Source organism: Ascidiella aspersa, chromosome 2, assembly GCF_963924565.1.
Source record: "Ascidiella aspersa chromosome 2, kaAscAspe10.2, whole genome shotgun sequence".
In the NCBI taxonomy this organism is placed as follows: Eukaryota; Metazoa; Chordata; class Ascidiacea; order Phlebobranchia; family Ascidiidae; genus Ascidiella; species Ascidiella aspersa.
In genome coordinates, this window is record NC_139448.1 from 12,361,534 (window position 1) to 12,381,994 (window position 20,461).

General features: G+C 34.1%; 2 protein-coding genes across 4 annotated transcripts; both read left to right on the forward strand.

The window, feature by feature from the left end:
• Nucleotides 1-5,211: 5,211 nt before the first annotated feature.
• Nucleotides 5,212-11,729, forward strand: LOC146163724 (bifunctional polynucleotide phosphatase/kinase-like). Its single transcript, XM_083380575.1, has 14 exons — nucleotides 5,212-5,330; nucleotides 5,946-6,136; nucleotides 6,291-6,389; nucleotides 6,541-6,609; nucleotides 6,856-7,029; nucleotides 7,901-7,984; nucleotides 8,046-8,161; nucleotides 8,221-8,399; nucleotides 8,500-8,596; nucleotides 8,753-8,843; nucleotides 9,046-9,107; nucleotides 9,196-9,305; nucleotides 10,678-10,764; nucleotides 10,839-11,729. Exons 1-14 carry the CDS (start codon nucleotides 5,212-5,214, stop codon nucleotides 11,017-11,019), a joined length of 1,659 nt encoding a protein of 552 aa, XP_083236701.1. The 3' UTR covers nucleotides 11,020-11,729.
• A 3,144-nt stretch (nucleotides 11,730-14,873) lies between these two features.
• Nucleotides 14,874-17,670, forward strand: LOC146163725 (signal peptidase complex catalytic subunit SEC11A-like). 3 transcript variants are annotated; one of them, XM_083382780.1, is made up of 5 exons: nucleotides 14,874-14,983; nucleotides 15,873-15,982; nucleotides 16,216-16,365; nucleotides 16,586-16,763; nucleotides 17,251-17,670. In XM_083382780.1, the coding sequence occupies exons 1-5, from the start codon at nucleotides 14,942-14,944 to the stop codon at nucleotides 17,299-17,301; spliced, it is 531 nt and encodes a 176-aa protein (XP_083238906.1). In that variant the 5' UTR covers nucleotides 14,874-14,941; the 3' UTR covers nucleotides 17,302-17,670. The 3 variants fall into 3 exon arrangements, with proteins under 3 accessions (XP_083238906.1, XP_083238907.1, XP_083238908.1); XM_083382781.1 differs by having other exon boundaries at nucleotides 16,697-16,763; XM_083382782.1 differs by lacking the exon at nucleotides 16,216-16,365.
• The last annotated feature ends 2,791 nt before the right edge of the window (nucleotides 17,671-20,461 follow it).

The following is a 20,461-nucleotide window of genomic DNA, read 5'->3' on the forward strand; positions in this document are numbered from 1 at the left end:
GGTATCAAAAGGATCTCGCACAGAGCAATGGTTTATTCGTGCCTTGTTTCGATTTTGCCGCTTTTTTTGTATTGCAACAGGTTTTTTGGTAAGCATCCCGCGCGTTACTTTTTTTACTTCCTTCCAATAACAGAACAGGTTCTTTTGTTAGCAAAGGTTTTTCAAGCGTGTTAGCTTTGAGCATATTATACCAATTACAGCTTGCAATATTAAACTAGTATCATAAAGCAGCCTTAGTCGTCAGTTGAGGCGTTAAAAACCATTCGAATTTGTTGAGCAGCAATTCACAGCATAACAGAGTTTGATCTTATGAAGTGAGCAAAACTATTTCGTTACTAAATGTACAACGCCGGTTTAATCAAGGACCACAGTTTTTCGTTGCACAATTTACGTCGTTGGACGGAATGGTCGGAAACGACTCATTTCAATTGAATCACAAGTCCAGTCATATTGCGTTCAAGATAATTGATGTGTGCACTTTTAGGTTTAAGCTATAAAGACGCTTTTTTAACGCGTAATTTTTTTGACGGTAATGACTTGACGGTAATGATATTTTTAATTGCTATACACTTAAAACTCATTTAATTGTTATACACTATACCGTTCAAAAAGCCTAAGGGTGACCGACATCAACGGGGCCCTGAGAATCTTCAATTGTTTTTACAAATCGAATTCCGATCTCTATAGTTGCCGTATCGTTCATGTAGTTTGTGTGCGGCCAAAGAAACTTTACAAATAAGAGTTTTTTGTTTTTGGTAGGTTTACGAGTGGTGGTATTGTAGAATTATGTTGGATTTCAAAGAGGGGCCAAAACCGAAAGCAGATTGTCTCAGTAAAATGGATGTCGACGTGTATTATTAGAACAAAAGGTCTACTTAACATTGTTTACCTTTTTTGCCTCAGCCAATGCTTTTAATCTCTCGAACCAGAAATAAAAAAATGAACTTCGGTTTGCGTTGCGGAAGTTCGTATCAGCGTTTCCTCAATCGCCTGGTGACCTTTACTTGCCACAGGGCACTCCTGGCATGCCATTCAGTAGTGAGGCGACAGTAGCCTATATCACGCTAAGTCCTTCTTGTTTCTTCAGCAACAAATCAAACCCACGCGCATGTTGTTGTTGTTGTTTTCAACCAGTAGCCTCGGGCTACGGTTGAATTCAAGTTCAGCGATAGAAACTATAATCACGAGTATATCGCTCTCATTCCAGGAAAAACCGCACCACGCCATAGTGATTTTACGCTCCCGCAAACGGCGAAAAACTTATAGAACTAGAGCCTTACAAATAAAGCCTCAGCAAGCACCCATTCCTTAGACTTTATTAACTTACAATGGTCTAACTACACAAAAAATCGAAGATGTTCATGGGCTCTTTGTTCCACCTCTACTTGTTTTGCCATATGGCATTCTTAGTATATCTCTGCAATACTAGAATGCCGTGTGTGCTGTGTGAGCAAATTATATTGCACAATACAAAGCAGTAAATGTTTGGTGCACATTTGATCCATCTTTTTGAATGCGCGTTGCAATTTTATCGTTTTTATCAAACAAAGTTTTGCAGGAATGCATTCAAGTCAAAGATTTGGAACGCTGTCAAAAAAGTTTAGGCAACACTGCCTTATCTTGTTTTCAATTGCTTGAAAGCCTTATCCTACACTCTTTGGGATTAACAATCGTTAGCACTGTGGTTACGTTTGTCTAAAAGTTAACCAAGCCTATAAAAAATTGTTAAAACAATTTTGCATGTAAACTATTTAAGGAAACCACGCCACATTTTAGTTACAAATTGTACATAACACCCTATGTTGTACATTGTGGTGTAAAAAAAACTGTTCTACCATTTAACGCACTTGCCAACCCTTACGCGTCGCCCGCGCTGCCAGATGGTGAAATTGGGCTTAATGCTTCCAATCAGCCTCGACAATCATTGGGTTATAGCGTTATTACATCATATGCCGTATCTATAAAATTGAAATGCAATTCCTGGACTTCTTTTTAAAACCCTTTTTTGCTTTTCTAATGTGTTTTTATTCAACTGTGAGAAAACTCATATAAAAATGCATGGTTCACATTTTCCATTTTTTAGTGCATTCGTTAGGTTTTCTTTTTACTGCTCGTTTTTATTTCTAAACAAAGAATTGTATTGCGCCTAAATTATCACCTAGGCCAGGGATGTCCAACCTTTCAGCAGAATGGGCCGAATTTCGATGGGCCGCAAAACCTCTCAAAACGGAAATGTTATATGTACGTAAATGTGTAGACTCCCAGAATGATCCAGTGCTGACTTTTCTATAACGTCATACAAAATAGTTACGTGGCGTAAATGTGTAGATTACCAGAAACATACTCACAACGTTGTGCTTGCTTTAAAAATATATTAAAAATCAAATTTTAGAAAAGAAAAGCTATTGTGGGTGAATGATGTCAAATGATATTCCTACGAATCCATACTGTATTTCTGACATGCTATTTACGAAAAGTTGTAACAAAGTAAAATAAAACATAAAGTAACTTGCTAATTTATATTGGTGATTTGGCTTTATACTTATACTTTTTACTTGGTTATCTATCTATGCAGTCTACTGTTCCCACGTCGGACTCGGAAGTAGGACTCGAGTTGTTTCAAACCGACTTCGCAGTCCTCAATTGCTGGCAAAATGACACTTAACGACCTGGATAACCACTTCAACGCGCCAAAGGTTTACTTTTCAGCATTAAGGCAAGGTTCAGTTATTCATTTAGCCGTTGCTAATTCGGTGTGGGATGTCCGAAACCTGACATATTTTCCGATACCGACACCGGTACTCAATACTTTGTCCGAAAAGTATCGCGATCCGACACCGAATGACGTCATACCTATCCTCAAAATGACCATATATATAAATTCGTGCAAAGGCATTTTTTTCTAAGTTATGAGCCGAAATTTGCTGCAACGTTGAGGAGTTTAGTTCGGACGAGTATCGATACTATTACTTGACATCGTGCAGTGGCGTAGCCTGCCGAAAATTTGGGTGGGGCTAAAAAGTTTGAACTTTTTTGTTTAGCTTTTGTCATTGTATTAACTGCCGTAACGAACACAAATAACAATGCTAGCAAACCGTTTGAAGCAGCTGACGGAGTGTTAACGCAATACTTAAAAAACAGTCAAAGAGCAAAAACTGTCTAACAGTAGTAAAACTACAATAATGTATAGCAAACGTTATATTAACTACATCGTTTGTGACGTAACAATGCATGACAATTGACGGTGTGGCATTACTGTGATCGACTGTTATAATACTGCTCATAAATACTAAAAAACAAATTGTTAACAGTAAAATATATATATATATATTTTGGGGGGGCATGGCCCCTGAGGCCCCCTGGCTACGCCTATGATATCGGGTATCGGCTCCAATCTGATATTAACGCATATTCCTAATTAAAAGTGTTAAATTCGTTTTAGGTGCGAACGGTCCTTAATACTACGCTCTACAAAACGTCTTGTCGTAATGAATAGTCTGACAAGAGTTACTGTGGAATTCGCATTTCCTATTGTGTCAAACGTTGTACACCATTAAATTGATATTTTATGTGGATATATATATATATACTTGGGGAAAACACCATAAGGCAAACTCTAAAGTTGATTAAATAATATTTTTATATATATTTTTAAAACCCGTATACCACAAATGCACTTCAATGAAACTCCTCGCACCTTGGATAAAACGTATTTGCCCCCACTTTTTAGCGGGACACTTCATAAAAAGATAAAGTTCATATTTAAATAAATACTGAGACATTTTCCACACAATATTACTTACTCGGTAATGACTGTTCATAAATGATGTCATTACACTGCGGTTTTAGCAAGAGTTCAGTAGAATTTATTTTGGTAAGAAACTTTTCTTTTGCATGTATATGCATAATTAAAACGTCGGAGTTAGATTATGTACCTCTAGGTGCATGCATAACAAAAGAAAAAAAACTTATTCTTGAAGTATAATTATTTTTCTAAATTTTATTAGAATTTTGTCAAGTGTTAGTTTTGTGGTATACGCGATTTTAAAACATAAATATATTAAAAAATAAGAATTGTGAACAACAATCTGTTTACATTTTATGAAACTGATTTTAAAACAAAAAACTATGTTTTTTAGTAAATAAGTCCATTATTTGATTAACGTCTATGGTGCCGCGTTTACTTATAGGCCTATTTCATACACATTTAAGTATTATTTTTTAACAATATTGCTTAAGCCCACCCAAACCTCAACGCTCACCCGAATCCTAACACAAATAATGTTCATTGTGGTAGGATTCTAGACCAGCCCCAAAGCTTGAGACTAATTTGTAATGATATAATTTAGCATTGTTATTTTTTTGTTGGTGCTAATTGATCGCCCTGTTTAATAAATGTAACTTATGACGCTGATCTATAATCCTACACCATTTTTTTTTTGGGGGTGGGGAGGGCGTACAATAATGAAACCACCCGTCAAGATTGAAATTGCAAACTGCGAAAATAAATTTATTAATACTTGGCCCAGGGACTCACTATGAAAAGTATGCTAATTTCTAAGTGCACTGGTGATTTTTTTCAACAGACTAGACCTGCGCCCCTAGAAAATGAATATGCACCTGGTTTTCCCATATGTTATAATAGTGGGGTGCACTTTTGACCTTAGTTGCACCGAGTCCTCCTAATTTTTTCAGCCGTTCACACTCAAGATCTGCTATCTTTTGCAGACGGCTATGCACCCAACTCAAACGCTAACAGTAGCCCAAATAATGTGCATTGATTTTATAGTTATTTGAACGCCATGCTGGGTAATAGGCTCAAACTCTGTGGGCATAAAATAATTTTCAAACCGTAGTTTATAGTTTTGCTGACATTATTTGAGTTAGGGTTTGGATTGGTCAAGTATTTATTATTATATTCCTTCTCCCATATTTTTTTCTTCCTCGCAATTTCAATCTTGACAATTCGACAATTAAGTACTACATTTTGTTACTGTTTAAAATATGCTGTAAATATAGACCAGCACCAAATTTATTTAGTTGTTTTTTTCTGTAATAAAACACGTTTACTATTAGGTAAAAACTGCATTCTTTAAAATATTTCTTGTCCGTTGCCTAGCTTTATCTGGTCTATGTTGCAATATATAACATTTAATTTAATTTTAATACTATTTAATCTCTCCTGGTGTTTAGGTATACAGTTGTTGAAGCATGGATATGTACCTACACTGCATCAATGCTTCGCATCATGACATACTTTTACCAGATGGCAAACCCACTTTTATTGGTAGGTCTGCCCAGACCAAGATAACAGACAAAAAATGTTCAAGGTTAGTTGGATTTTTAATTTTACACTGAAATAGGAAGTATTAAATAATTTCAAAAAAATAACTTATTAATGACTTATGTTAGGGACTTACACTTTAATCCAGTGATTCCCAAACTGTGTGCCGCGGCACACTAGTTCGACCCCAGAGATTGTCAAGTGTGCAGCGAAACTTTTTGTAATTTCGGAAAAGAGAGTATTTGTATTACAAATAGGCATACATGCAAACATTTAAGACTTAAATATGCACTTTAATCATATTGAAATCTACATAAAGTTAAATCATATATTTACAAATTAATCATGTTGAGACATTTACATACCGGTATAGTTTGTCAGGTGTTAAGGGTGATTGTTTTATGGTACTATGTGTTGTATGTATATGAAACACAAAATACATTAGGTTAAAGTTTAACACATTCTGGCTAACTCCTACAAATAAATTTCATGATATTTAAAAATAAAATTATTATCCAAGCTACCTAGACCCAACCTAAATTCATAAATAGTATATATATGTGCAGTATAGGAAAAAAATAAATATGGAATTGTTATTTGGCCATAACCAAAGTTCTTGATGTTAATTATTATAAAAGCTAACATTATTTCAATTTTTTAGGCAACAGCTGGAAGTGGTGGCAAATTATGCTTCAAGGTCTATACAAGTAAATGTTGTTGGGACCACACCTACCACAGTTAACAATAATTCTTTACAAAAGGGAGACTGTGCATCTATGAAGGAAAATGAAATTTTGTACATTATAAACAACTTATACCCACATAAACTTATTTTACTGGACAACAAACCAGGCAAGCATTGAGCTAAAAAGATTATATATTCACTTTATATTTTAGGTTATTTTCTCTGATATATATAAATTGGATAAATGATCTGCCACTTATGGCTCTTTTTATTCCTGTTTTGTGCTTCTTAAAATTTTAATTGATTTTCTTGATTTCAAAGAATCTACCAGTAGTAAAAAGAGGACCATCTCAGATTTTTTTGGTGGAGACAACAAAGCTAAGAAGTCAAGGGTTGATCAAGACAATAAAGAACACTCAGGTTAACTATTTATTGTATGACAAAAAGTGTTACTTATTTTTGTGTAATATACAGGTACCTTTTTTATTGGCTGGCTTATAGTTCTAATCTATTGCATTTGGGCCATAGAAAGCATTTATTTAAACAATGATTTAATTGCTGTATACTGTAGATAAAGAAGAATCGGAAGTAATGAAAAAGTTGTCAATGTTACAGCAAAAAAATACTCCAAATATGCCAGGTTAGGAAAACTTAATCTCTTAAAAGATGCTTTTTGAAATTTAATTTTTTGGTATTCTCTATTTATTTTAAACATTTGTTAAAATTATAAAGTATAGTAAATATCTATTCTATAATTTAAACAACACATCATTTATCACTGCAAAACTGCTTAATAGGTTTAAAAATATTAGTCTTCCATATCTAGGTACTCAATTGCACCAATAAAATAGTAGGTAACTCTTTGGTGTTATTATATACTATTCAGATGTAAAATGTTCAGAAATTGAATCAACATCAGTACTAACCACTGAGAGCACCAGACCTCCTGGTTGGTACAAAGAGGGTAGTGACATGTTGGTGTTTGAAACAAAGGGATTGAAGCATTCCAATAAAGTCACAGCATTTGACATGGATTCTACTCTTATTACTACAAAATCAGGTTTATTTCAAATCAGAAGAGTTTATGTCAGTAGGTTATTACTAGGGCCCACAAAAGTCAATAAAGTTAAAAAATTTTAAGGACCTCGTCTGTCCACGAATCAAAGAATAAAGTTGTTTTTTAGCACCTATGGGACTGTTTTTAAAAAGTTTATAGGTCAAAATAAAGTTAAAGTTTACAATAAAGTTAAACATTTTTACTAAAGTCCAAATTTGTCAAATTATGGCTTTTGACAACGTTTTTGTGTTTCTTGAGAGTAATTTTTGTAAAAAATCGTCATGGAAACGTTGCAAATCAGGAACTGCGACACAATTAAACCATATTAACCCATAAATGCAGGAAAATTGTCACAATGCCCACTTGGATCAGCAGTAGTTTTTTTTTTTTTTTTCAAACTGTCCATTTTTTGTTTATTTTACGTATTTAAATAATTCTTATAAAACGCTTCATCTTCACAAACGTGGTCTTTTCGAAGATCAACAGTTTGGATTCTAGGAATAGCCTACTGACATTCTGTAATACAAAAATGCCTAAGCAAGCTAAATCTATCGCCAAGAAACCCGACGCACTTTTATAATCCATTTCATATAGAAGTTTCCTCCAAATTGCTATAAGCAATAAACAATAAGCAAAAAATGTTCAAAGGCCATACAAGAATGCATTGCAATTTGCAATATATTAAAAGTGGTGGAATTGACTTTGTAAACTGTACAAGCACTGGAAAAAATAGGGTTAAACCATACCAAAACAAATTTTAACTAGTTTTGCATACAAACAATTTGTTTTATGTAGCAGTATTTTCCGGTGAAATATGAAATTCAATAATAGGTTAAAATTGTGTAAAATGTGATTTTTTATTTTCCAAAAACAGGTAAAACTTTTGCAGTTGACAAAAATGACTGGAAAATTTTGTACAGTGAAATTCCTAGGAAACTTAAAGAAATAATCTCTGATGGTAAGTATGAATGTAATTTTCTAATTCAAACAAAATGCTAATATTTTAATTTATTTTCAAGGAGCAAAAATTGTTATAATAACAAATCAATTAGGAATAGGAAAGGGCAAAGTAAAAGAAAGTGACTTTAAAGATAAGATTGAGGCCCTTCTGAAAAAACTTGGTATTCCATGCCAGGTAGGTTAATAAATGTAAAAATAATAAAATGCTGAAGAAAAATTGGCAAAACTTTGCAGGTCATAGCAATCATAAAGCGTGGTAAAAACAGGAAACCCAATATTGGCACCTGGAAGTGGATAAAAAATGAAGGAAATGGTGGCACAGAGTTAAAAAATTTTACTTATGTTGGAGATGCGGCAGGGAGGCCTAAAAATTGGGCACCTGGAAGAAAGAAAGATTTCAGCTGTGGGGATAGGTAAATTATACGTTTTTGCCAAAGGTTTATATTTAAGGTTTAACAAAATTATTTTGTCACCTGCCTTCCAGCTCAAACAGATATTTTGTGTTTTATTAAGGTTGTTTGCATTAAATTTGGGAGTTCCCTTTTACACTCCTGAAGAATTTTTTCTTGGTCAAAAGCCAGCAAAGTTTGACATGCCTGAATTTAATCCTGTGAGTATGACGCTCTTATAAAGTTTTAAACTATGTTGTAAAGTAGGATAAAAAATGACTATATTTGAAGTAATAATTTGTGATACAATAATTCTAAAACTTTAGTTGCACTCTTAGAATGATTCTTTTTCCTGGTTATGATCTTTATTTTTTTAGAAAAGCCTGCTAAGCGACTTACCCCTAACAGAAGGTGGACCACTTACTACCGATAGTCAAGAAGTCATTGTTATGGTTGGATATCCAGCAAGTAAGTTATTTTAATCTTACAGACCAAAGATATCTTTGTGATATTTAACACTGAATTGGTCAATTGGGATTGTTTCCTATCAATAAGATAAAGGTTGAACAGTATTATAGAAAGATTTAAAAGTAGTTTAAAAAATTAAAAAGTTGTTTAGTATTATTCCAGGGGTGGAAGTGTAAAAAATTGAAACGCATTTTCTGTTCAGGTGGAAAATCAACTTTTGTGAAGCAGAATTTGTTGCCAAAGGGATACTACCATATCAATAGGGTATTTATGTAATTTTTCACCATAAACAAAGCTAATTAACTCTAGTCACCAACTGCTTAACTTTTATTAAATTAAAAAAATATTACAGGACAAAATGAAGACATGGCAAAAGTGTGTAGCAGCTTGCAAACAAGCTCTAACTGCCGGAAAGAGTGTAGTAGTGGATAACACAAATCCAGATATTGCATCAAGAAAAAGGTTAGTCTTCTGAATACTAAGTTTAAAAGGACACCATAAAAAGTGGCGTGATTACATTGTTTCTAAATAGGTCATAGACCAGGGATGGGCAATTATTTTAAACCGCGGGCCGCATGAGAAACTTAAAATGTTGTGGCGGGCCAGGTCAAACATAGGATCTCAAATGCACGCGCAAATGTACAATTTAAGTCGAATTAAAAAAAAATGCTACTATAGGCGATTTGTTTCAAAATGCAATTTTAATTTAGACATAAAGGGGGATGTCACGCATTGAACACGGATAAAAATATGTACATTGCTTGATGTATTGTCGTTTATCAAGTTGTGGAGCGCGTTGACTTAAAAATTAAGGTTAAAATACGTAAAAATTTCGTACAAAAAACATACAATGTTTTTTTGGCTTTTAAGTTACCGATGTGTTATTTGCAGTACAATGGCCATGTTGCAAATACAGCATTAATCGGGAAAAACACACAATGGTATTCACTAAATTAAGTTAACAAAGTGTGAATCGGTATGTTTTAGACTTAAGAGTTTAGAAAACCGATGGCATTTTTTTCATATTTTAAAGATAAATAAGACGTAATAAGAATATCAAAGCCCATACAGAAGTAGGTATCATTTTGAACGTTTCGAATAACTCTTTATTCATTTTCAACATTATTTTTTTTTCTATTTCATTTTCTGATGTTGAAAATGAATAAAGAGTTATTCGAAACGTTAAAAATGATACCTACTTCTGTATGGGCTTTGATATTCTTATTACGTCTTACTACAACCTCCAACCATTATGCTCTAAAGATAAATACATTCGACCGAAGCGCAAAAAATATATAAATATTAGGCTAAGTTTGGTAAACTTTTATTGGAGAGAGTACCACGGTACAGAGGACGCTTTCGTCTGTAAAGGTGCCCAAAAACTGCGTGGAACACGAAAAAGGTAAAAGAGAGTAGTGCGAAGCGCGAAAAAAAATTCATTTTAGTCTTTAAAACAGGCTTAAAATAGAGTTTGGATCAGGGAGTCGAACCGGAACTGAACCGGAACTTTATGAACCGGGTTTTGAATTATCGATTGTCGAACCGGAGCTAAACCGGAACTTTTAAATTGCTTCGAACCGAAACCGGAACTGATCCGGATTTTGAAAAAATCGTTGAACCCGAACCGAACCTGAACCGGAAAAGTCAAACGGTTCGACTCAAACTCGCCGTTTTTTTCGCTTAGCTTATGTATTTTAAGAAAACTAAGCCGCGGGCCGGATTGAATCGTCTGGCGGGCCGTATGTTGCCCAGGTCTGTCATAGACGATACATTTTTTCGAATAGAAATCGTGTATTAATATGTGAATAATCTCGTTTTTTAATATTTGGCTCAGGTATGTGGACTGTGCCAAAGAAGTTAAATGCCAATGTCGATGTTTTCTTTCAAAAACTTCTATTGAACACGCCTTTCACAATAACAGGTTTATTTATTTAGCTCTGTTGTGCATTTTTATTTCCAACTTAATAAAATAAATTGATAATAAATTTGTTTTAGATTCCGGGAACTATCAGGCGATGAACATGATATTGTTCCCGCCATGATACTATATTCATTTCGAAAGAATTTTGTTGAACCTAAAAAATCGGAAGGCTTTGATGAAATAGTCAAGTTTAACTTTGTACCTCAGTTTGCGGATAAAGAACAAGAAAACATGTACCGAATGTTTCTAGATTAAATAATCACAAAAAGTTTTTCCGTGTTCCATATATTTGTATTTTATATTATTAACTTGTGAGTAGAAGTGTTTTAATCCTGAATTATTTTGCTTTATTGTAATTTATTTGTTCACTGTTTGCGCAAATTGGTTCATGATCATGCGCATGTTTATTACATACCGGTATGCAATTTATGTTGTTCCGGTTAGATTTGGATTTTATGTGGGGTGTGTACTTTATCTAACCTGCACCAAATCAAACTATGACAATTACATGCCAAATAAACGTTTCTGTTGGTATAAAGAAAGGATTCAATTAAAAATGTTCGCTGGTATTGATTTTCATTTCCAATGTTTTGTTTCTGGCCTATCCTTTCTTAGATACTGAAAACATGTGTTATGTTATTATTTATGACTGGTACTTTTTGGCTTATATGCTTTAAAACCAACTATGGTATTTAGCGCCTCTTCTGGCCAGGTATAAGTTGAGGCTCCGCCGGACATTTTGCAAATCATCGGAATCTTTAAATGTAACTTCAAGCGTAGGCTATACATGCTTTTAGTTTTTTGATAAGGGATGTAGCGTATGCAGTGAAATAAGGGGAAGGCGATTTCTTTGAAATCTACTCATAATGAAGTTTGGCGTTATTTACGCTGTTTGCTGTATATTGTGTTTTTGGTATTTTTAGTTACAGTATTGCTCATAATCGGACGAAAACGTGTAAAATTTATGACAGGGACTCGGCTTTGGAAATGACGCTCTAATTTAGATGCGACTTGTTAGTTATTCAAAAATACTTCTCTAGGACTTTTTTATTTTACAAATGATTTCTGTGACTTTCAAAATGACTTGTTTACAACACTGAGTAGCCTACAAGTGAATCGTGATAACTTCTGCGTTGAATCGGCTTTACAGTACTTTCATGGTTCAGTATATCTTATTCGTCAACTGCTTGATTTACTCGCTCAGGGAACGATTCAGTTAAAACCGTCTTTCGCTTTGTTGTCAATCCTCCCTACTAATAAACCTTAGCCTGTAGAGATTTTCCAGAAGTGCTCAAGCTAAGAATGAATGTTTACAGGATTTTTTTAAAGGCATAAGATTTCCCAAGCGGTGGCACAGCAATCCAATCATCGTGATGTTACCGGCAACAACCATTGAGACTAAGCGGTCTTTTTCCTGCACATAAGGGGGTCAAAGTACGATAAGCGACGAATGTATTTTAATAGTCGTGTCATTGCTGATTTTTTTTGTAAATATTTGATTATTTTTTTGTAACTTAATATTTGATGTAAATTGGTTTTGTGAGGTAGCGGCTTCAGTGTCAAGTATTAAGTTATAGTTCGCCCACCTAACGTATTTTGCCTTCCCTAACAACTCTTGACAATATTCACATAAATGTGATGAATATTCGTTATTTGACTTATGGTTATCAACTACGCATCGTTCGAATAAACTTTTGGTTTTCTTTTGAACAAAATTACTTGACTTAAGTATTTTGAAAAATGACTTGGATTGAAATAAAGTGTTTTCATTAAGCAGTTTTCATTATAAAGTTAAGTTATTTATCTTAAGTCTCGCAAAACACACACATTTTGCTTGCAACACGTTGGGTTTTTGTTTTTTATTGTAGAGGGTAATGCTTATAAACGAAGTAATTTACAAATTTTACTAGTTTAAGGTCGATATTTATGACAAGGACTTGACTTGTCATTTATTTAAAATGACTTGACTTGGATTTAAGTTTTTTCACAAATGACTTGAATGGGACTTACGTCATTTCAAAAAACTTGTTTAAAACACTTGGAATTCCTCTTTAAAAATCTGTCAGGAAGTAACTTTGTGACGTCTCGTTATATTCCAAGATTTTCAAGGACAACTCAAACAAAACGCGAGCTATGCTTTCTGTGTTAACTGGGTTTGTTACCATCCAAGGGGTCCATCACACTGAAAAGTTTTCCTAAACCTATGCTCTCACAAAATATAATATACGTCCCCCAAATGCTTGTACATAGGACTACGCGCACTGACGTCAATTGTGTTGTGTTGTGCATTTTTCACTGCAACATATTCAAGCATATGTTTCTACTCGTGGCTGTTTTTCAATTAATCCAATGCCACATATGATTAAATTCTGGATATATCATTATATTACGGTTTATTTTAATCGTTTTTGCTTTAAAATACTTTAATTACCAATTACCATAATTTTAATTATATATTTAATAACATCAACTTAACTATAAAATTTTGCAGACAAAATGCTTGTTGTTAGGAGTTTTTTTGCAACATTAGTGACTGTAACGGCATGGACATGAGTGCATTCGACCGAATCAGTATTTGGCACGATTCTGTTAGAAATCAGGATCCAAGTTAACTTTTATTTTATCGAAGTTAATGTGGTTTGTGCTACTGCCCAGTGCCTACTGCGTATATTCATACTGTTAGATCTGTTTAATTTTTTTAGATATAAGTATTACGCTAAACGTAAGACATAGTTTGCTCGATATGAAGTTTTACCACTCTTACCTATGGAAAACGATAGCGGAAGTGCGGAACAAGGGCGCTGGTCTATAGTCCTACCACAATGAACATTATTTGGGTTAAGGTGTGGGTTAGCGTTTTGGTTTGGGTAAATTAAGCAATATCTTTAAATAATAAAAATTTACTCACTCTTCCCAAAACACTAACGGACGCCCGAACCCCAGGTTGGAAAGTTTGGCCTGCGCGGGGGATTTATCCCCCGCGCAGTAGCACTTTCAGCCGCGGTCACAGCCGCGCATTTTATAGAAAATGTGTTCAGCCGCGCAAATCTGACTCGAGCAAACGCGCAAAACTTCAGCCGCGCAAACTTCTGTATGAAACTTAACAAGCACAAAAAAAATTGGAGGGCCGCATACTGAAGTTGCATAACATTTTTTAACGCTAGTTTATAAGACGTATATAATATAATGCATCAAATAGAATCACTTGCGAAACGCTGAAAACGCACAGTTCGGCGATTTGGTCACGCATTAGTGGACAACGGTCACGTGTTTAGTGACGTCAAATTAGGCAATTTCGAGTAATATTGCATATTAAATGCTATACTATCCAACTTTTTAAATATTTACCTGCGCACTGCGCCCGCACACCAACCAAAAATTGCGCAGTGATTCAAGTATTCTATGAACGCTGTAAGTTTAATATAAATTCGCAATATACAACTTTCGGTAGCCTGATGGTTTATTTTCAGCCGCGCAAGTTCAAGTCGAAATTTTATTTTCAGCCGCGCATTTTTTCAGCTGCAAAACATCTCCCCCGCGCAATATCCAAAGTTTCCAATCTGGCCCGAACCCAAGTATTATGCCTTGCTTTAATAACTGTTTTAATGCTGTGGTAGGATTCTAGATCAGCGCCCGAAGAAAAACTAATGCTTTCATTCCTTAATAAATGCACAAAAAAATTCAGGCTTGCATTTTTTTTATTCTGTCTTGCATGATATGCCATTATCCTGATGAATGCGCCTTTATAGGACGTTGAAACGTCGATTGATTATAATAAAACTACTGGATGAGCAACACTAGGTTTTACATTTTTTTGCTCAGACATTTTTTTGATTTGCATGTCTTTGAAAAATAATGTATATAGGGTCCCAAATTGCATGCATGGTTTATTGAAAAAAACTCACAGGTTGTTACACTTTCCATAGCTGTGTATACAAACGAAGTTTACATTATTTTAAATTGGTGCAATTTACTAATTCAGGTTTATACATAGAGTGCTTGGAAACGTCTTGGTCATGTACCTGGCACAGAATGCATGCAGGCCTCGTTGAGGGTTTGATATGAAGGTTAATCGCAATTAATAAATATATAAAACTAAATTTTTGTTTAGATGAAATATTTCGCTTAATTTAAAAATAGAGTTTTAAGGTCTTTGGTGATTGGTGAACCTCCCAAAATGGAGATGTTCGACGATCTGCGTCGGATGAACAAGCGACAGGTAGAGATTACTCTGTTTATAAATTGTTGCATTCCATAAATCATAGTTTGTGAAAAGATTTTTTGCTGAAATCCTAGGCCAAAATTCTGCAAGATGTACGGCAGAAAAGTTGTTCTTTAAAGTGATATCAATATGCAGGCATCAGCAGCAACATATGCTGTCATTTGCAAGATTTTAGGCTGGGGTATCATGTCAAACATCTTTAGCAGAAATGGGACTCAAATGCAGTCCAGTTGCCCTGTATTATTTGTACTTTTATTTTAAATATTGCCATGCATTCACAGTAGAAAAATGGATAAATGTTTGAATAATCCTCATAACTTTTTGTGTTAGTAAATACTGTGCTATAACCTGTGCTGTAATGACTTAGGTAATTGACTTGACTTGAGTGCACTTAAGTAACTGTTATTAAATTACTTATGGTTTTAGTTAAATGTTTTTCATTACAATTTATTTCAAGTTTTGCATGTTAAACACTTTTATTGCAGTATATTGCGTTTATGTTATTTTTTTAGTTAACTTGTTGCTTGAAATTTGACGAGTTTACTGTTTACCCATTTTAATAGTTTTACAGTTTACTTTTCTGTCAATTACATTGACCTGAAATTGACTTGCTCTTTTAATGACTTGACTTGACTTGGGCTTGACTTGGGCAACCGATGACCTGGACTGGGACTTGACTTGTTATTTTTGCAAACTACTTTACTTGGACTTAAAGTTATTTTTCAAATGACTTGGCTGGGAGTTGGGACTTAAGTCATTTCAAAATGACTTGTTTACGAAATGACTTGTTTACAACACTGGCTATAACTAAAAATACTTTTTACTTAACATATTGTGTATGTATAATATTAAATAAGTCTTCTAAGTTACAATTAATACTTTTTAGGTTTATTTCCAATTTCTCAATTTTGCGATGATTGTTGCATCTGCCCTAATGATATGGAAAGGCTTGATGGTTGTCACTGGTAGTGAAAGTCCAATTGTTGTGGTTTTAAGGTAACATGGTTGTATTTGGACGTTATCGATATTTAACTAAACTCAAAAACTTTGTCAAGCTTAAAATTCTCTTAATATTGTAAAAAAACATGCATCTTTTTGGAAATTTTAAAATTGTTATACTCAAAATTTACGGTTACTATTTTGGATAAATATAAAAGTAGAAATTTCAGTAAGAAGGTAGTATTATATTTCTCTATAACAAGATAAAAACACTAAAACCTTTATCACAGTGGAAGTATGGAACCAGCATTTTATCGTGGTGACTTGTTATTTTTAACCAACTACCAACAAGACAAAATCAGAGCCGGAGAAATTGTTGTGTTTAAGATAGATGGAAGAGATATACCTATTGTTCATCGGGTGATAAAAGTACATGAAAGGTTTGTTTTAAAAGTATTTGTTGTTCTTTTGTTACCACTTAAAAAACGGAAGTATTTTTGTTGTTATTGGCATGTTGTTTTTTACCAAAACTTGAATACTTTACTGCTGCATTTTATTGTTTTTACATTTTTGGCTAAGCTGTTTCATCACAAATACTTGTTTAATTTATATATATAATATAAATATATATATTTTTTATATTGAAACTTTATACCACAGACCGGATGGCAAAGTAAAGTTTCTAACGAAAGGTGATAACAATGAAGTGGATGACCGTGGTCTGTACAAACCCGGTCAGCTTTGGGTGGAGCGTGATCATGTTGTTGGCAGAGCGCGAGGTTTTGTTCCTTATGTTGGAATGGTCACTATCTTAATGAATGATTATCCCAAACTAAAGGTAAACAATAAGTACTAATTGGAGCTTTACCAGTAGTTCTCAAGTCAGTTGTAAAATTCTAATGGCATCTGGACTCAAATAATACCTTTGAAAAATTAAGTCCGCTTTTATAGCTGGTAAGTGGAAGTGAGTCATATAGTGGTTTAAATAAGGTTCTTTCTTCCTTGGATGAAGTTCAAAACTTTAAGACATTGTTAAACAAGATGCACTTTTTATTGAAATATAGTTTTATTGTATAATTAATTAGTGGGTATAAAATTAATTAGAAATGATTTTTGAAATGTCTGCGTAAAAACCTGTATTCCTTAAATATAACTCCTTTGCTGCATATGTGTGTGTGTGTTTTTGGCTCGATTCAAAAGACTGGTATCATTTTAGTATATGTATTTAGATTTTATTTAGAATTGTAATTTTAAATTTTGTAATGTAGCCTTAATGTATGATTTTACTCATTTAACTGTAACCGATTTTTGTATTTGTCTTTTAGTATGCAGTACTGGGACTTCTCGGAATCTTTGTGTTGGTACACAGGGAATGAATTTCCCTCAAGATATGTTACCACACAATGAGTTCTTTTCAACCATGCGACTCTGCTGAATGCAGTAGTGTGTTTTTCTTTGTGTCATAGGCTGGAATTGTAACATTTTATAAAATGGTTTGTTCTGCTTAGCTAATGTGTTCTTAGGAGTAGTGGGAAATTTACAACTTTGCTTTCTTTTGTTCAAATTCTCTTAATGAAATACGGTTTGCATTATATTGAATTTTAAAAAAGCGTTAAATTAAATCTCAAACCTATTTCTGTTCAAATCAGTTCGAATTTGTGTTTTCCTATTTTCATCGGTGTGTTTTTTCTCGTTTTTAAACGTGGTTTATTGTGTTTGCAATAAAATAGCTTACTTGACTATCATTTATTACACTAGTTATGTCTAGTTTTCTATTACATTTTTTATACTCTTCTTTCGACCGTAGGAATGTAGATTTCTTGAAACATTTACTAAAAGTTACATATTAAATATAATTAATTGCTAAATCAAAATTTTGTTTTTAGCTGAATAAACACCTTAATTTATTGTAGGTAGCTAACTAGGTAATGCTGTTGTGGTTATCAGTTGTTCCGAAGTTAACTATTAGGCGTTTTCGTCTAAAACCAGGTGTCCGTATATTTTATTGCACATCCAAGGTTATTGGTTATAACGTGAATTTTAATTTAGTGTTCTAACAAATCCAAACCGTATTATGCCTATTTTTCGATATGCGCGAACTTTCTACGTGGTTTATTTGCGTGTTGGAAACCACTGATCAATTATTATTAACAGCCTTGCATCTAGGAAAAGTAATTTAGATGCCAGATTCATTTGTTCGATCCCTACAGTATTGTCATGATCCGTTTAGCAAGTTGTATTTCGAGTACCCGGTTACGAGCCTATATTTAACTTTATCACAAGTGGGCGGGCGATAGTAAACTGTTGGGTTATACGACGGCCAACCATAAGGCTCACTTTTAAGGCCTATGCCCCGGTCAGTCAACCAAAAGTCCTGATTTGGCATTTAGACAGCCAAAATTGTCCGCAACTACACATGTGTTTAGCCAACTTGCAAAAATATTTTGGAATAATTTGTGTATTTGGTTTATGGGTTGGTAATTGTTACGTCTGTCGCCACTATATAGCAGGTAACTGGTCCAGTCGTGGATTGTATGTTTCAGTTAAGAATTGGGCATCATTATTCGGTGCAAACATCCTGAATTATTTATATATGATTCGCGCGCGTGTTTGACTGGCAGCAACAGGCATATTTTTGACGTTAGGCCTTGGCGAATTTTTTGACGCCATGTCTGAATACCCACATAAAACATCCTGGAACCGCTGAAAAGCGTCCTGGTTTAAAGTTTCAAAAAGTTAGTACGCGTATATCCAGTTATTTTCAGACGATGAGGCGCTCTCATTGGCCACACCTTTGACATTTTTTTATCGTCTACAGCAGAGGTTACCAAACTGTACGTAGGACTTCGCACAATGGCCCGTTTCGTATTCAAACCCAATTGCGATATTAAAACGCTAACAGCTATTATTATGATTATTCCCTGACAAGTGCGTTACAACTGATTGTTTGTAAAACTGCAGGCATTGATTAGTTATAATATTCAGCACCGAACAAAAAATAAATTGGATTTAATGTAAAATTGTAATGAAAATTAGTAAACATTCTATGGCTTGGTGCGTTGTCCAAAACTTTTCTAAATGCGTCGCAAGAAAAAAGTGGACAACCAGGGCCCAGGGGTGTAGGCTAGGCTACACGAAGAATTTATAAAGTCGTTTAATACGGTAAATCGCAAGTAGGCTACAATGCCAGAATGCTACTTTGCAAATATTATCATGCCAAGTTTTAAGCTGTAGAGGTGGGTAGATAATGAGTCTCAATTCAATTGTCTTTGTGTCTCGGTGTATCAATCTCACGACTAAGATAGATACTGCATTCAAATTAAATTGTTCATTGTCGACTGCTTCTAACATACGAGCACTTCAATTGGTTCCTTGAGTAACTGACAAGACTTTATTCGATACAATTCATAACGATACTTCATAATTCATAAATCATTAATAATGATAAAGAATCTTATAACGCAAGCTTATAAAGGGGTTAGAAGAGATCTGTATAAAGAAAGGCAAGACGTACATACTCAATAAAATAGTTATTTGTTATATTATAATACGTAGGCATTCACGTGACAAGGGCGGTTCCAGTTTAGCTTTTTTCTCTCGACTCTCTTATACACGGAAATAATATTTTTGTCCCAATATGGCTAAAACAAAAGCCCTTCGATCGACAAAGCCACGTAACGGGCCAAACGCATATTCGATTCTAAAAATACCGAATTGTTGACAATATTGCGAATTTCAAAACATGCGTTAACATTAAAACCTGACTCAGTGAAAAATGGTGTCTTTGCAAAATCTTGCTAGATCGGCAATTGATGTTTTTTTACAGAAAACTTTCCATGACGAAACATTACAGCGATAAAACAAAAATTATCTGTGATAAATAACAATGTGACGAAGTGTTACTACAAGGCTATGGTCTACTTCTATGAATTAAATATGTAAAGTGTCATTCATAGCCTGAAGAAAGCCAGATGATTTTTCTTGCTTTAATTACGACAACATAATTTGGGAATTTAACCAAATGAGAGAATGGTGGTGTTGATATGCGAATATTATGTTTTAAAACGTTTCCCTATTTTCTTCGTGCAGAGCGCTAACGGGTATTGACTGTGCACAAACTATGACTTTACTGCAAGGTTCCGAGACCGCGTAAGCAGCGTGCGTCATAATAGCGGGTGTTGCCCATTCACACACCTCCTCGCCATCCAATCACAGACAAGCACGATCGTTTTGAGGGCGTTTTTACAAGTTTTAGTTTTTTGTTTTAGCTTATATTAGTTTAAGTCTTCAACATTCGAGGCAAAAGTTTGTTTCGCTGTTGTTTATAAGAACCTTGTTGTAACTTGGTAACACTTTTAAATGTTTAACAGTTATAGAGAATACGATTACTGCCACTGTAAGCAGCCAAGAATACGATTACTGCTACTGTAAGCAGCCTGACTCGTATAAATCTATTGATTAGTTTTGTTAGGCAGCGAATTAGAAAATTGTTTGGTAATTTGAGTAGCTTTGTAATCAATTTTCTCTCCCTGGGTG

Coding starts and splice junctions, on each gene's coding strand:
- LOC146163724 (XM_083380575.1), top strand. CDS start 5,212: ATGGATATGTACCTACACTGCATCAATGCTTCGCATCATGACATACTT. Junction 6,610..6,855: donor AAATACTCCAAATATGCCAG/GTTAGGAAAACT, acceptor TATACTATTCAG/ATGTAAAATGTTCAGAAATT. Junction 8,162..8,220: donor AACTTGGTATTCCATGCCAG/GTAGGTTAATAA, acceptor AAAACTTTGCAG/GTCATAGCAATCATAAAGCG.
- LOC146163725 (XM_083382780.1), top strand. CDS start 14,942: ATGGAGATGTTCGACGATCTGCGTCGGATGAACAAGCGACAG. Junction 14,984..15,872: donor GTCGGATGAACAAGCGACAG/GTAGAGATTACT, acceptor AATACTTTTTAG/GTTTATTTCCAATTTCTCAA. Junction 16,366..16,585: donor GTGATAAAAGTACATGAAAG/GTTTGTTTTAAA, acceptor TTTATACCACAG/ACCGGATGGCAAAGTAAAGT.